The 18,374-nt window shown below is 36.3% G+C and overlaps 1 protein-coding gene across 1 annotated transcript; it reads right to left on the minus strand.

Moving 5' to 3' along the window:
* Positions 1-490: 490 nt before the first annotated feature.
* On the minus strand, positions 491-17,251 carry LOC117920195 (calcium-dependent protein kinase 13). Its single transcript, XM_034837583.1, has 7 exons — positions 16,152-17,251; positions 11,480-11,623; positions 11,043-11,195; positions 4,174-4,289; positions 3,915-4,082; positions 1,229-1,459; positions 491-1,148 (listed from the first exon to the last, which is right to left on the minus strand). Exons 1-7 carry the CDS (start codon positions 16,771-16,773, stop codon positions 999-1,001), a joined length of 1,584 nt encoding a protein of 527 aa, XP_034693474.1. The 5' UTR covers positions 16,774-17,251; the 3' UTR covers positions 491-998.
* Between the last annotated feature and the right edge of the window lie 1,123 nt (positions 17,252-18,374).

The raw sequence follows: 18,374 nt of genomic DNA on the forward strand, positions 1-18,374 counted from the left end.
AAATATTAAGTTGTTTGTTTTTGTAGTATTTTATTTCTATTAAGTGTTAAAAAGTAAAACAAACCAATATGTTATTTTTTCTATTTAGAAAAAGCTACATATTTTGGTTTTTTCTATTTAGTAAAAAGTTTATAATAAGTCATGAAAAAGTAGAAAAACAAACAACCTAAATTCTAAAACTAAATTGCTTTCAACAAAAAACCAAAAAAACAAACACCACCTAAAGCTGTTTGGAATATCTCAAAACCCTTCCCTACTTTGGCAGGCCTTGGTCCCAGCCTCCTTAATAAGGACCAATTTACCAAGCCCGATTAGAAGGGTTATTCTGCAAGCTTTCACCAGCTTGAGTTACCAGTCCTTTGTAGCCAATTACATATTTTTAAGCAAATATTGACATAACAAAATCCTAGCATTACTAATTACTAGCCTCCTAGCATTACTACGCTGTTACAATACTGAAATATAATGAAACAACAGGCCCATTCTACACTGTAGGGTTAATTTTAGAATTGTAATTGATCAGAAAGAGCTACCATTGCACAAAACCAAGCCAAATGTATGCAACATGTCCCTTGACAGTGTGATGCATCCTGGACAAGCATATGTCACTTTTCCTATATATACATGTTAGAGCATAACACATACGCTACAGGACAATATTTCTTTGACAAGGATATACTACAGCACCACAGAGTTCACCAATTTCATGTCGCCAACCAGAAACGACCACAGAAGGTTGAAGTGGTAAAAGGACAGAACCATACATGCCGTACCATAGCTACAAGGCCTCATGTTTTACTCAATTAACATATGAAGAAGACATGAATAAGATGTACTCACCCCTCCATGATCCCTTGTAAGCCAGCAATCAGAAGGGACCCCATTCAACCAATAGCCCCCCAACAAATAATCACAAAAGAAAGCAAGTCCAAGATAAATTGGGAATGATCCAGTACTTTTCTTGTGTGGATGAACAAAAGACCAACCTTGTGTATATGTTACTCATTCCCCAAGTTTAGAGAACCATCCTTCATCAGCTTAATGCTTAGACTGTTGAATCTCCCTCTTGAATAATGCCTAGAAGCCTTTCTCCAATCTGTTCCAGTTTTCATCATAGCCGCAAATTCATCATAACTAATTCGCCCATCCTGCATTGTAAGACAAAAATAAAGTCATTTATAATCTGCTGGATGAAAATCGAGTTGATGGCAAACTACTGGATCTTTACCTTGTCCGTGTCCACTTCTTGGAAGATGTCATTTGCTACATCTGTACAATCATCTGCTCCATCTTCCATCAAGGCATCCCGAAGCTCATCTCGCTCAATGTAGCCATTACCATCCCTATCAAAGTAGGAGAAGGCCTTGCGAAGATGCTCATCATTGGCCATCCTTTGTAGATGGAGGGAAACAGCAACAAATTCCCCATAGTCCAGTGTACCTTTACCATTGGTATCTACCTGTTCCAACAAGCTTGTCAACTCAATATTTAGAGAGACACTGACTCAATGCTAAAAGATTCATATTTCTTCAAATTAACCAAAATTAATTGCTGAGGAGGGAGGGAGCTTTACAGCCTGGTCAGTGACAGAAAGCATCATTAGAAACCTCAGGAAATGATTGGAATCAATTTCTAGGGACTGAGTATTTTATTAACAATTATTTCAGATATGTTTTTCAGAGAAAAAATAGTTCTGGACAAGTAGCTTTAGCATGTTTCTCCTTCAACCTCTACACTGGTCCTAGGAAATTAATTTTTTCAACTGCAGAATCACTTGAAAATTAAACTGGAGCATGATCATAGACTTTAAATAACATTGTAATAGAATTACCATAAAGAATCCATGAGAGGTCATTCTTCTTTCAAACCGCTTTAGACATATCCTCCTCTTTTTTCTTTTTTTCTTTTTTTTGATAGGTAAATAGAGCTTGTATTAGAAGCGACGAAAACAGTACACATGAAGTACACAATCAGAACGCCCAAGAATCTAGGCAAAGAAGACTATGATTCTCTATAAACACCCTAACCCAATTTACAAGAGCATACAAAAAGGAATGTTTTAAAGCTTGGTTGGACCGTTCGATATCATTAAACACTTTTTCATTTCTTTCCTTCCATAAAGTCCACATTAAGCATAAAGAGCAGCCCTCCAAGCCTTCTCCCCTCTCTTACCCACAAGGCACCATGCCAACCAAGCAAATTCCTTTTAATCAAAAAATGCACACCAAAAAGGGAGAAAATCAAACTCCAAAGCATTGTAGCCTTTTTGCAAAACAAGATTAAATGATCACTAGTATCCTCTTTCTCTTTACACAAGTAGCACCTATTCGGCATATTCCATCTCCTCCTTTTGAGCTGATTGATGGTCGAAATCCTATTCCAAGATGCTTCCCATGCAAAAAAAGCTCACCCTCATCGAAGCCCAAGACCTCCAAATAATACCCAGGGAAAAGGATCACTAGATCATGAAGGAGCGGTAGAGGGACCTAACAGAAAAAATGCCATCCCTACTTTCTTTCCAACTCAAAACATCCTCCACTTCTCTTCTCACTACCAAAGGTTGCAGTTTCCAAAACAAGCCCTCCACCTCTTCCAATTCCCAATCATTAAAATGCCTTGAGAAGTGAGGATTCCAACTCCCCACTCCCCTCCTAAGCATTTGACACCCACTCATCTTTGTTAGACATGTCCTAAATTTAGTTTAGGAAAGTACAAAGGAAACTAGCACAGGGATTGAATGGTAATTATAGACTGGATCAGTAAATTGCTTTTAGCACTGGCCAACACCTTCTCTTTTGATGGTACAAAGATGTGACAGATCAGAAAGTTAGGCTCACTTAGAATGTTAATCAAAGATATCTACCCGATGGGGATGTATAACTCAGTTCATTGCAGCAGCGTTTTGGAAACCAGTAAGCCACATATAAGGAAAATGGTAAGTTTTCTTAACTGGTAATCCAATTTGCCTTTTGGGTTGGATTTGTGAACAATATTTAATTTCATATAGAAATCCAATTATTGACATTTTGAATGATTTTTTTATATAGGCAAATAAAATTTAGGAAAATACAAAATTAGCCATTTTATTTGTACCCATGTCTCAATTTACCCTATACTTTATTGTTCTCTCTCTCTCTTTTTTGTTTTGTTTTTTTTTTTTTTTTTTTTTTTTTTTTTGGGAAGCAATGTCAATCCTCAGACATGTCCAGATGTCAAATAAGCCCCTTCTATTAGGATTTTTCATCCAAAACAGATGGAAAAACCTATGTGATTTAGGCATATGAACATCACAAATCAGATAAAACTCATTTCTATGTTACTTGTAATATCCACATGTTTGTCATGTAGGTTTTAGTCCACATGTTTATCACAGGTTTTTCCATCCACTTCCACAGAAAATCCTAACAGAACGGGCTATTTGACTTTTAGGCATTGTTCATGGTTGACGTTGCTTTGAAAAAAAATGTTTAAGGCTTAAATGGGGACACGGTGAAAGTATAGAGGTGTATTTGGTATTCACCCTAATTTATCAAAAAGATGCCTTGCAAAAAGGGGGATCTCAGCCCTTGTACATAAGAAGTATACAAAGCATAACAAATGCTAAAAAACAAAACAATGAGAGTAACCCTATCTCCTTAAACAGTCAATAACATCCAGCAAGGAAACAGCAACAGAATCCAGAAACTCAACCAAGAATACCCAGTTTTTCTAAAAATACTCATGAGGAAAACAGAATTTAAGTTCATTTTTTCATTAAAGCTCCAATTCAACACAACCAAAAAGTGTAAGTGAATATAAGATATATTTATCAGTATCATGCTAGTTGTACTGTTGATGAAAGTGAGTATAGATAACTAGATTCCTAAACACACACACACAGATAATTGGAGTATCAAGCATTCTGGTACACTTACAGTTTCAATAAGCATCTGGACCTCAGCCTCTGCAAGCTGGGAACCAAACTTCCGAAGTCCAGATTTTAGTTCTTCTATCGAGACAATACCATCATTATCAGTATCCATCTTCTTGAACGATTCTTTGATGTCTTCAACTTCTTCAGTAGACAAGTGATCGGCAATAACCTACATAAGAATATCATTTAAAGTATTTTTTAAATGGAGAGCAAACATAATTGGATGATTAAAAATGCATAGGAGTAATCAATGAACCAACCCTCAGGGCCTTTCTTTTGAATCTGTTCATCATTGAAAACTGCTTAAGCCTTGCCTTGACAACATCTCCAAGAGGAACATTTGGAGCTTTTTTAGCATTCTGGAGCCAAGAATGCTCTACAAGCAGAGAGAAAAAGTATAAATTGAAGAAAACATAATTTGGCATCCATCATGCAATTTTAATATATTTCAACTACTAAACATCATGCATAAAATCCTACTGTACCAAGCATTATTTAGATTTACAGCGAGATAAATATAACTTACACCATTGATGGCAAAACTGACAGAAAATTAGAAGTAAAAGTTTGGTATAGTGGTCCTAAGCACTTTCTGAGTGTGTTCTAAGTAGATTTCAGGGGTTCAGTAAATTTGTGGGGTTTCCTTTTTGTAATATTATATATAATATATAAACAAGTGCCAAAAAAACAGCACTCCAAGGTACACAAGACATATACAATGAGCGCTAAAGGATGAAAACATTCTCCCTTAGTAAGAACCCAACAAATCAACAAAATCTATTAAAGACATTGGACCTACATCTATCTACATCTTTACCCACAAAATAAAGATTACTAAGGAATCGGCATTTTAGGGCATTGACTGACTATTCCTTGTTTTCAAAAGACCTATATCTCTGAAGACTCTCTTCATCTAGTTATTTTCAATAAAAAAATTCTATTCCAAACGCCCTTTCATATTCTATACAGGCCCATGGGCACTCTACAACTTGGATGTAATTGAGATTTTTTAGCCTGATATTATTCTACTAACACCAGTTTATGAGATGATTGGATCCATACGGTATAATTTTACTAACACCTGTTTATGAGATGATTGGCTCATACACCATATTTTAAAAAATAAGGCAATTACCAAGCTTATGACATGGTTACACAGACAAACTAAGAAATGATTTAAACAAATGGCATACATACCATACATACATACATATATACATACATATGTATCCATATATATGGGCACACTTAAACTTAAACATAAGTAAAGAGAGACCACAAATTGGGTAGGAACAAAAGAAAGAGCATAAAATGGAGAGGGAATACAGTGCACTCTTCAACACAATCAGAAACAAATTTATGTGGAGAGGGACTACAAATTGGGTAGGATAAAAAAGAAAGAGCATAAAATGAAGAGAGAACACAATACACTCTTCAACATGCATATAAGCAAAGTACCAATCATACAAACTACCCCATTTATAGACATACAGGACATAACATGAAAATCTAACCAAATAGACATAATTTAAAAATAAGATAGATTTGGCCTCTCCTCAGAGAAAATCCTTATCGCATGTTCTATAAAGATAGATTTGGCCTCTCCTCAGAGAAAATCTTTCAACTTTTATAATCCTTATTCGGAATGAAATCTTTCAACTTTTACTAAACCTTTAAAACTTGAAATCTTCCTGCAATCACATCTAGCAGGACCCTTTGTTGGAGAAGAGAGGGATCCCAAAAGCAATCATTCCCATAAGGCTCTACAAATTCTTTTCCATTCTCATCCTTTCATTTGGCAATGTTGTAGATGCATGTTCACCATCTTCCTTCTTCAAGCTAGCAAAACTTGTCTCTTGAACTTTTCCTTATATATGGGAATATGTTTTATGCTCCCAAGAATAACAAATTTGCTCATTGGTGATACGTCTAGTTTAGATTGTAGTCCTTATAGGACATAGAGATTAGCCTAAGACATCCTAACTCCTTTAAGGAAATCACTAAACAAATTTAAGTATGTTGCCCTTGAGGTCTGGCTCAAGTGGTAAAGGGTTGGGGTGGGTTTGTAGGAGGTTTCAGGTTCAAGTCCCAATAGGGACAAAAAATAAAAATAAAAATAAAAATAAAAACAAAAATTATCTATCAAATAAAAATAAAATAAAATAAAACTAAACAAATTTAAGTATGCTAATAAGCATATAGAAACTCGAGAACTACTTTCCTGGTTGGTCTCCTTAATAAGGTGCCTTGGATATTAAATTTGATTTATCCTATCACGTTCAATGAGGATATGCTTTGAAATCATCGCTCATATTTGGAAAGATGTATTTCAATTAGATGAAGGAAGAAACAATTATTCAACCTTATATCCGAAGGTCATCCCATTAAATCCATTTTATCCCTCCTTCCCTCTTCCCTCTAAGACCACTAGCCTTAGAATCAATTGTTGGCCCATCTTAGTCATCACATAAAAGCTATCTATTCCTAGCAACATTCTATGTCCAAGGAAAAGCTCAAGAAGCAGACTTTAATAGCCTTATAAGAAGTTGATGATAAAGCATCTACAGCCTTGTTAGCTAAAACAAATGGATGAGGATGAAGAAGACTTTGCAATGCCTAATGAGGACCATGGAATTGAGGTTCCTCTCTCCTCTAGCAAGCTTCCATTATGAAAATGGTCGATAAACGATGAAAGATTCTATTCTGAAAAGGGTTGATAAAAGCTTAAAGATTCTCTTTGAGAACGGACAAGCTCCATCTTTACATTACACGTCCTCAAAAGATAAGGATTCCTATCTAGAATCTATTCTTTGCAAATTATTTCTATTTCGTTAGATTTTCATTTTGGAACCCCTATGTCTATACATAAGGTGATTTGTATATTTGAGGCACTTCCTCTGTATGTGTGTTGAAGACTGTCTTGCAAAAAAGTTGCATGACCAACTGTCATTGTGTGAGGAACCAAAGGTGTCTCAGTTGTTGGGTCCTATTGGTGTTTAAGCCAAGAATAGGGTTGTTTATTGGTGTTGTGAGCAGTGGGGGGCAAGAAAGTCAGTTGGGGATCTACTGGTTTTCTCAGTTTTTACGGTGATGTTTTTATTCGCATGTGTTGTCCCTTTTTTTTAGTAGGTAAATTTTTTATTTTTTTTTCTTTTTTGTCCCTATTGGGACTTGAACTTGGAAGCTCCCATAAACCCACCCCAACCCTTTGGGCATTATACCTTGTGTGTACATTTATGCAACTTTTCCTAGCACTTTTAATATATTCTCTTAGTTTACCTATCAAAAAAAAAAAAGGTACACTGGAAAGGTGATCTCATTGGGACCTTAGTGATGAAAGGAAGAGTAGGGAAAAAGATTAACAATGGGATCAATCAGTTTTTTCAGTTTAGAACCTGTAAGATGGGAGACCTTAGACAGTTTTGAATTTCACATCACTGCTATATATCATAATGGCTTAATACTTGCATTAATCACAATAAAAGAAACATGAAAGGAAAAATGGGATGCTCTTAATGGGGATGGACTCATTGTGAGAAAAGAGTTATAAAAGGCTTGAATGTTACTTCTATTGATGCCAAAAGAAGGCAGAGGAATTAAAAGATTTTAGGCCCATAAGTTTAGTGGAAGGAAGGACAAAGTGCTTGCAAAAATTTTAGCCCAAAGACATAGGAGAATAATGGTGAAAGTTGTTTCCAGTTCTCAGAATGCTTCGGAAGAAGGCAGATCAATTTTTTATGTGGAAGTGGTTGCTAATAGAATGTTTGGTTCAAGGATGAAGAATGAGTAGTCAGGGTTTGCGTTTAAACTCAATCACTCAGATGGCACTGCTGTATTTTATGGGATGGAAACAGATTAATTGAGATATCTCAAAGGCATTCAGGTCCACTTTTTGGGGTTAAACGTGAAATTGAGAAAAAGGAATCTCACTCCTATTGGACCAATGGAAGACAGTCATGAATTCACATCAGTATTGGGATGCGAAGTGAGAACTCCACCTTCAATTTACTCGGCCATTTGGCCCGCTCCTGAGCTGACCTTCTACTAGGCCAAGAGCCTAAGACAGTTTGGGACTTAGCAGTAGAAATATTTGAGACTAGGCTAGCCACTTCGAGAGAAGGCTAAGTCAGTTTCATTTCTATCTTATTATCCTGATCTTAGTGAGGAAAATTTGGGAAAGTTACAAAGGGATTTTTTTTTTCGTGGGACATCATGGAGACACAGAAGAAGTTGCTGCTGGTAGACTTGGCCAGCATGTGTCTTCTAGAATCAGTAGGGGATTACATATTTAGAGTTTAAACATATTAAATAAAGTGTTGTTAGGAAAATTGCAATGAAGGTTATAGCCTTCTAAAGTGATTGTTTTTGCTTGGTTAGTGACACATAAGAAGGTAAATACCAATGACATGTTACAGTCGAGAATGTCATCCAAAGCCCTTATCCCTGATTGGTACACCCTTTGTAAGAGCAGTGGAGAAACGGTTGATCATTTCTTCCTACATTGTCCGATTACTTTGGGGTTATGGCATAGGATATTCTCACAAGCTAGGATGGTGTGGGTCAGGTAGTATTCGCGATATGATGGTTATCTCCTTCAAGTGTTTTGTGGACTCTACTAGAGGCAAAACTCTTTGGAAGATTACTAGTCTCACTTTGTTGTGGATTGTGTGGAGAGAGAGGAATGCTATGATTTTTTAGGATACTTGTAAGATTCCTCAGATGATGTGGGACTTGCTTCATTTTCATGTTTCTTTTTGGACCTACTATACTAACATTTTTAAACCATTTCCATTGAGTGTAATTTAGCTTAATTAGCTTTTGGTATGCACACACTAGGGTTAGGCCCACATGGTGAGGTCCCTAGTTGAGCTTTAAGAGATGTTATACTTGTATAAGCTTTTTTTGGTTCCTTTTGTATGGTCCTCCTCGTAAAGCGGAGGTTTCTTTGGGTCCTTTGATCAGATTTGTATATCATGGGGAAGATTTTTCACCCTTCTCATGTTTTTTCATTCACTTTAATTAATACACCTTCTGTTTCTGATCAAAAAAAAAAAAAAAAATTGCAATGAAGGTTTGTCACAAAAACGGGTGATTTTGATGGAAGAGTGATGTTGGGGAAGCATGGAGTGGGATGGGGAACTATATCTAGGTAAAAGGTAGGGTTTGGAATGGTCTTAGGTGAGGATGGCAATAGTTTTGTAAGTGCACATTCTCTAAAGGGAGATGGGAAGAGGGTGATGTGTGGCATGAACAAGGATGAAGTAAGACTCCTTCAAGTTTGAGGCCTTAAAAATTGTTTAAAATTGCAAAAAGCGGAGAAGCCAGCAGGTATTGGTGTCATTAAAAGATATTAGACCACAGGAATTCAAGTTTCATCAAGAATTTCCATGATCAGGAATTAATGAGATTCACTCCTGTCTGATATAAAGTGGATATCAATAGATGCAATAGGTATAATATAAGTAAAGGTAAAAGGTTTTCACTCTCTTCAAGGTCATACCAAAAAAGAAGATGTTAAGTTTCAATTAAAAAGAGTTGGGTTTTCTGGGTCCTTCAAAGGTGACATTTTTCATTAATACGGCTACTTAAGGGAGGATTTAACTGTTGATCAGCAGGTGAGGAAAGACAAATTTTTTAATTTGTGTCAAGGGGATGCAGAAAATGTTGACCACCTTCTGGTGCTTTGTACCGCTACTAGTGGGTTCTGCGCAATGATTTTTGTGCTCTTTGGATTCCTTATGGTGCCTGAAGAGCCATCAAGCTGGAATTGGAAGTTTGCCAGGAAGAGCAGGAGAAACACCTTGCAAGTTTTTCAGGAAGAAGAGGACAAATGTGTGGTGAACAGGGCCACTTTTGTTTGGCATCAGATATCTAGAAAGAGTGTAATTGAAAAATCATTTGAGAGGGAAGACCTACCACATTGAGAACTGAAAAGGATTGTTTTGCAATCATTTACATGCAGACGTAATCTATTGCAGACGGGTGCCGCAACTTTTTGAATTTTATCAACCATATTGGTGGTTCTTGGCTCTTGAGCAGAGGGGGTTGTTTCCTTTGTTCACTTATTCTCCCTTGTGTAAAACTAATAGACTCCAGCTCTACTTAGATTGTGGCTACCTTCATGCTTCTAACAAATTTTTTTGCCCACCAAAAAATAGTCATCATGTTTAAAGCAAGTATGCTAGGTGAAACCACAACTTTCTACTGCTTTGATGTAGCTCTTACAACTACTACCTACACCCAAGTAAATATATTGCTTTATCCTGTACTTATGGATATTGATAAATATTCATTCCACATTTTAAAATGTCAAAATCTGTAAAGATGTCTATTTATATATTGCCAATATTCATAGTATTACCAAATACAATGATGAAACTACCAAACACACAAGATATGCATCAATATAATCTGTTACATGTTATTTATAATTTAGTTTATCATTCAATATACTATGTTCCTCTGTTTTTCTAAGTAAGAAAAAAATATACGCATAGTTGATTGTCATGTCAGCCTACTTTACACAAGCTTTTGTGCACTTTTTTTTTTTTTTTTGATAGGCAAATAAGAGTAAGTATATTAATGACTATAAAAAGGACGCCAAACTAAAGTGGCAAATACAGTATACCAAAAGTATATGCATGTGAAACAAAAAATCAGCTATAGTAGCTACAAAACCACTTTAAAAACAAGAGCCCGCCCATTTTATAAAATCTACTAAAGAGGTTGGGCCTTCCTACCTGTCTCCTAAAAGGAACCCTTGAGACACTTTTATTTATCTTTTGGATTTTAGCACCCAATTTCACTAACAGTGCAACTAATATTCTTTTGTAGGAATTTCTTCTCGGTTTCTATGCTTCTTTGTTGTTCTTCCTCATTTGGTTACAAACAGTTCACAAGTGTTGATTAACAATATTAAATATAAAATAAGTCATCAATAACAAACACATCATTGACCATAAAACATAATAAAAGCCCCACAATATTCTGTATTAAAATCTCTCTAGCATTGTATTTAGCACTCACCAGAATTTCTGTTTATTATGAGCTAAGTTGTTTGGTAGTCGTTTAAACAAGAACTTATGGTACAAGGTACTCTCTGAATTAGTATAAAAGATGTGTAAAATACCAAGCACTTGCTTCGCTGTAAGACGAAGCTTTGGATCTGGCTCCAACATTTGCCGAACTAGACTCTTGGCACTCTCTGAAATATTTGGCCATGGATCCCTTTTGAAATCTATTAGCCCACGAAGAATAGCCTGTGCAACCCCTTGTTCAGACTCTGCATCAAAAACTCACTTTAGATGAAAGGGAAAGCATTTCTACAGATAAAAAAAGACAGGCTCTAAACATTGCACCTAGGATCAGGAAGGAAAACAACCTGCAAAAAATTACTGTATAAATGTGCCATAAATCATCACAAAACTCTAGATGGATAATGTGAGTGCACATCACACAGCATGCACACACTCACCCAAACCTGACCTGTCCACCCACGAAGAGAGAGAGAGAGAGAGAGAGAGAGAGAGAGAGAGAGAGAGAGCATTCATTAAAATATTTGTTTACCAGCCCAAAATGGAGGAACCCCACACAATAAAATATAGAGAATAACTCCTGCACTCCATATATCTATTTCTGGTCCATAATTCCGCTTGAGGACCTCTGGAGCCATGTAATAAGGACTTCCAACAATTTCAGAGAACCTCTCACCTGGCTAGAAGTTCAAGAATTTAAGCATTAGATAGTATCAGCTGGAAATATGAAACTCATGCAGATTAGCAAACTTATTTAAATAAGATAAAGCCTTGCAACTACTTAAGATAATGCCATTGCTTCAAAAGTTTCTAACAAAATGACTGCCCAAATCCCTTCTCAGATTATTTTTAAGAAGTCTCCCAAAATTGATGAAAAAGACACTTCAATAGAGACACATGGAAAAAAAGGTACTTAAAGAACTGATGCAATGAAGAACGCCAGGGTAGCCCAATTGGTCAAGGCAAACATTAGGAAGTGTGGTCCCAGTAAGTGGCACATGGTCCTAAGTTTGAATCTTGTCATTGATGATACCTTAAATTTACCCAGTGTTGGTTGTTGCGGGGCAGTCAACAACCCGAGGTTTGAGTCCCCATGGAAAGTCCTAAGGGTTTGGCCATGGTAGGTTCCTCAGTTATCAAAAGAAAAAAAAAAGAACTGATGCAGTGAAGAAATGAAATGCTAGTTCTGTAGTGTTGCCAACACACTTACATGCACGCACATACCCATGCATGTATACCATTCATAAATGAGAAATAGGGCTGCCAAAATCAGAATTGGATAATGGAAAACATAATTCTTGGCTTAATCAATGGAATTGTATAATTAAAGATCTCATAGAAGGAATTTTGATTCAACTCCCATACACAAATTCTCCTTTATCTAAGTTCCCACAAACAAGCACCATGCAAAAATCACAAGGTGGTAGAACCCACAGATGAGAAAGAAGAAGACAACAACCTCCACAGGAGGAGATAAAAAAAAATAATAATAATAAGTAAAAAGTGCACAGCATTGACTCAAATAGACACAACAGAATTCTCAAAAAATCAGAACATTATTTACGAGACAAGGAGCTCAACGCATAAGTCCTACATTGCAGAATCATATCAAATTATGCTTTGGTAAACATTTTGCAATTTTTTTGACATAAACAGTATTAAACTGCTTGAGCATGATGAAATTATACTTTTATGATCATCCATACCTGTAGCATTAAGAGGCTTTTTTTAATTTTTTTTTTTTTTATTATAATGGGGAGTCCATCCATTCAGCAAGAATTTATCCCAATTTCTGGTGAAGTAATCCACAAGTAATATTGGGCTTTTTTTAATTTTTTTTATTATAATGGGGAATCCATCCATTCAGCAAGAACTTATCTCAATTTCCAGCAAAGTAAACTACAAGTAATATTGGCCCACCCATCTACCATACACCACTTAAATACTTGAGAACTTGAACTCGGGACCTCCAGTTTATAGCCTAAGGGCACTACCACTGAGCTACACATTGAGGGCCAAGTTCTATCTTTGATAACCACAATGGTGCAGACAGTTGGTTGAGGATGAGGCTCAAAGGAGGCGGACCAGGTGAAAGAAGTGGTTAAAAGTTTGATGCTCTTTTCATCTTGTAATGTTATTGGCAACATAGATCGACAAGCTCCCCTACTGAGTGGTTAAGCCTTGAAGAGAGGGCTTGTTCTTGTGCCTATAGATGGCAGGATGTATCATAGAGTTTATAAAATATTGACTATTAGGAAGTCCGAAGGGTAAGGCTGGATTGATTAGAAGCATTGAAGAGTAGACATATGGATGGACCATCAGGTGTTTTGTTGTTTCACATTCTGGATGGCCTTCCCCTCAAATCCCTTCAGACACAGAAGTCATTAGGGTTTTGAAGACTCGAAGGACGAGAAAGGGTGAAGCAGAACTGTATGGAAGTCTGGGTATTGGAGTGCAGGTTTCTAGTAGTGCTGGAGTCATAGGCAGAGGCCTGAAATAATGTTAAGGCTCCCCCATCTCCTGTAAAGTTCATCTTTGCATGATTGGAGAATACTGTGGAGGATTCACCACTGTCCAATAAGATTGCAATCAAGGATTGATCAATATGGGACAAGAAGGAGCAATGCTCACTCTAATTTAAGAACCAGGGCCAAAATGACTAGACACACTTCAGCATCCATTGGACTTTTCAATGAGCATTATCACTTTACAATTGCTGCTTCTTAAAAAATTAATGCCTAATGGCATGCCAATGGTGCTGAAAGTGGAAAAGATAGGGAGAAGAGCAAGAAGGTAGTGATAGAAGAGAGATACAGTGCATTATCCAGGGAGAACAAAAATCAGAAAAAGTCTCAGCATAGGCAGTGAGGTTGTAAGAGCTCAATTGAGAAGATGAAGTTTGTGATATCATGTGCATAAAGAAACAGAAACTGTGGGAGAAAGTGGATGGCTGTGCCCCACATATATAAACTGCAATGGCAAGAGGCCTAGGACATGTTGAAGCTTTTGCCTGCAGGAGGTGGGGGAACAGACAGGGGTAAAGGGAGTTAAGGCAGGTGACTGCCTAATATAAAAACAAATAAATAAGTAGAGACAAGTGGCAGATTATTTTTTCAAATTAAATTGATAAGTGGTGGGGTGCAGAACATGATGTGGCAGCTGCAGCATTGACATTATGGTATAGATTGTTTAGACTTGCAAGAATTGATTTGGACCTTTCGGGCATTGTCTATCTCACTTTGATTTGGACCATTTGGAAAGAAAGAAACACAAGGATTTTAAGGATAGGTCGAAGATTCTAGAAGCAGTCTAGTGTTTTATTTCTCTTCTTCACTATGGGCTTCTACCCGTGAATCTTTTGAAAGTATTCCTTTGAGCCTCCTGCTAGATTTGAACCAAATTGGCAGAACCATGAGATTGACTATGTAGACACCTAGTGAATGGCAATCACCTCTTGTGGGTTTTGTTAACCTAAGCTTTGATGCATGCTCTTCAGGCAACCCAAGAGAGTTAGGGATTGGAGGGTTGATTAAAAATCATTGTGGCAGAGTTTTAAGAGCATGTTCTAAACCTATCAATTAGGGTTTAGCCATTAAGGCAAAAATTCTAACCCTTTTGGAAGGGTTGGTACAGGCCAAAGCTTTGGGTTTCTCCAATTTTCCAGTGGAAGGTGATTTTGATATTGTCATATCATGAGCAACTAAGAAAGAAAGAGGATCATGGAAGTTTGATGGGTGGTTGTACCAAATTATTAACATTCCTTCAAAATTAGGATGTTCCTTCTCTTGGGTTCCTCGCTAACGTAATCATACAATAGATACATTAGCAAAATGTGGAGCTAGACATATGATCTATTTTGTAAGAGATTTTATACCTATGTGAATCGTAGTTAGATTTGACCTTTTGAATTGGTATACACTTACCCACCTTTATGATTGTTCTCTATATAAAGAATTATTTACTTCACGAGTTAAATCAAAAGGCCATTGGTAGAAATATAATTGAGGGGTTTTGTGGTAAAATGGATTTTCTTTTTATATTTAGCTTCATTAAATTTCTCACCTATTTGTTATAACACCTTTTCCCTACATTTTCACATAAATAAGCTTCATAACTTAAGTGAATCAAAAGAAAAATAGCAATGATTTACTGGCTCAATCAGTTTAATTTTCCAAAAGCATAAGGAACTCAATTTACTTGTGAATCCTTTGACACTTAAATACCCATCAAAGGAAACCTTGTCCAAGTTTGTTTTTGCTGCTGCTGAGAATCTTTGCCTATGAAACTTTTCACACATGAAAGATAAAGAGATGCTAGATTAACATTCCCATGGCATTACATGACAGTGCAAACAAATTCCAATTTGGAAGCACTGAACAAAGGACCCAAAACAAGTGAAGCCATCTTCAGTTCTAGACACACACACACACACACACATATACACACATGAAAGATAAAGAGATGCCGGATTAACATTCCCATGTCATTACATGACAGTGCAAACAAATTCCAATTTGGAAGCATTGAACAAAGGAACCAAAACATGGTAAACCTTAGCTTCCTTATTTACTCCACACAATTGTCCACACAAACAGAAGTTCCTATCATCATAGTTTTAAAAGGCGCAAGAGTCTCCTATAGCTTAAGCGCGAGGCACAACAGAAGGCACATACTGATGAAGTGAAATGCGACCTAGGATACACATCAATTTTGTAAAATATGATTCAAAATCTAATCCGATGAATAAAAAATTTAAGATTAGAAACATTTAAAAGAAGCATTCAATAAATAAAAATAAATAAATAAAAAAAGCAATGAACTTATATAATTAGAAATTTCAAGAAAAAAAAATGCTTAAAAAGGAAGAGTAAAGCTGACAAGGCCCGCCTCTTCAATAAGGAGCATATCTTGACAAGCAAGGTGCTATAACTTTTAAAACTATGCCTATCATATGTCTTTGCCAACAAGCTTTCCTATGGTGGCAAACCTAACAAAAACTATATTATCAATTAATATGCAGGTAACAGCAAGAATTGAAAGCAGATGCAAAAATGCCATTCAATTTTGAGCACAGAAAGATTCAACACGTAATTGCATATCTTTCTGCGGGTTTAATAAGAAGTTCAACATGTTGCTGCTTTACTACACATAAATTAGCTCTCTCGTTAGATAGCATCCGAAAACCAAAAACAAAGATTCTTCACCTGGCTTGAAGAATATAGACAAGCCGAAATCAATGGCTTTCAAAGGCGAATTCTCCTTCTTATTGGCGAACAAAAAGTTTTCTGGCTTCAAATCCCTATGAATCACTCCATGCTTATGGCACAGCTGCACAACTTCCACAATTGTCCGTGTTACTGCCGCAGCAGCCCGCTCCGTGTAATGCCCGCGTGCCACAATCCGATCGAACAGCTCACCACCCTCGCACAACTCCATCACCAAATGCACCGCATTCTCGTCCTCGCACGCCTCCTTCAAGCTCACAATACTCGAATTCTTAGGCAAATGCTTCATGATCGCCACCTCCCGCCTCACATCCTCCACATCCACCGCCGTCCGGAGCTTCCTCTTCGAAATAGACTTGCAGGCGAGCAGCTCCCTAGTGTCGCGATCGATGCACAGGTAAGTCACGCCGAACTCCCCCCGGCCCAACTCCCTATCCACCATGTACTTCTCCTCGATCCCATCCTTGGACACCCCATTCAACACCGTGATCGTCTTCTTGCCAGCTCCGGCGTCCTTCCGACCGTGATCGTGGCCGGAATAGTTGGCCGACTTCACATCCTCCCTGGCAACAGCTGCCGGAGATCTGCAACAGTTCCCCATCAAATCACAGCAAAAATTGAACACAAAACCGAATCTCCTAAAACCCTAACCCTAGCTCCAGCCGTAGGCTTAGCTAGGGTTTTACATCATCCTCCCAAAAACCCAACCCTAACCCTCACCCCTAACCCTAAAATGCTCAGAGCAGAGGAGAGAAGAAGAAGAAGAAGAAAGTGAAGCAGAAAAGGGGTCTGATCGGTAGTGAAAGAGAAAGAGAAAGAGAAAGGCTAAGAGAGTTCTCTGCAATTAGTGAAGTGTACGGTAACGGTTCAGATGCTTTTGATCTATTTAATATTTAAATTAAATTTAGAGGTTTTGATTTTAATTTCCCTTTTGTTTTTTTGGCCGTCTGAGAGGTTTGTCGGCTGGGCGAAGGGGACTGAACGGAACGGAAGCAGGGTGGGAACATAAAGAGAGGTTTAGCGGGGCTTTGGAATGGGGTTCTTGTGTTGGGTGTTTAACTTATTCTTTTTGGCTTTTGGGAGTTTGGTCTCTCCCTCTCACCTTACCCATCTCCTAGAGAAGGGGACAGAATCATGAAGTTTCTTAAATATTATGGCTTCTCATTTTTCAGTGGCCTCCCCCCCTCACTTTTGGAAATATTCATTTACTCCTACCCTTCCTTTCCCCTTTTTTTTTCATTTCTAATAATTATTCATCCATCTAATTATGTATATTTGTTACCTTCTAATTAATAGTTTGGTACTTGATAATTTATTGTCCTTTTTCTTCTTGTATCTTTTTCTCCCTATATGTGTTTATAGACTCTTTTTTTTTTTTTATGCATCTTTTTACTCAATTGGCGAAACTCGTTTTTTATGCTAAAAAATTATTTTTGATAAAATCAGAGTCGACAAATTCCCATCTCTATTACAAAATCAATAAAATTAAAAATAAATTGATTAAATATTTCATATTTATTTTTTCATGCAACTATTTATCTTAATTTATTTTTTATTATCTCAATGTATATGAGATTTTGATTTATTATAAATTTTTCTAATAAAACTAAAGATTTTATCATTTTTTTATTTGATATTTTATTGAATAAGTATTTTAATAGTGGTTTTTTCTTGATTATATGTTTTTTAAGGTGTTTTAATATTTAATTTTTGTTTAATTATTGATATTAAAGGAGTTTATGTTTAGTTTTAATGGTAAGAGATGCCATCATTTAACAGGATACTCTACATATAAATAATAATAATCAATTTTTTTATTTTTTATTTTTAGTGATGGTGTCATCTTATACGAGAAACAATTAATAAATAAAATGTTTCCTCGCTTTTAATGGATAAATATTTAATTATTTGAGCAAAATCTCAAAAATTATTATCCAAATCATGGAATTCTTTGACCTTTTTTTCCTAAGAAATATATTAAAATTATTGAATTTTTTCTAGTGAGATTTGTTTCTATTTATTTTTAAATTCTTTTAATTTGGTAAACTTGTTTTACAAAATCTAATACTTTTAAAATTTATTCTAATTAGTATAGTGTATAATTTTCTACTTACTCCCGAAAATTTTCTTTGCTTTATTATTGATTAAATAAAATAACCAAACATATCTTTTATGCAAAATAAAAATATTAGAACAATTAAG

The sequence above is a fragment of the Vitis riparia genome, chromosome 8 (genome assembly GCF_004353265.1).
Source record: "Vitis riparia cultivar Riparia Gloire de Montpellier isolate 1030 chromosome 8, EGFV_Vit.rip_1.0, whole genome shotgun sequence".
NCBI classification, from domain to species: domain Eukaryota; kingdom Viridiplantae; phylum Streptophyta; class Magnoliopsida; order Vitales; family Vitaceae; genus Vitis; species Vitis riparia.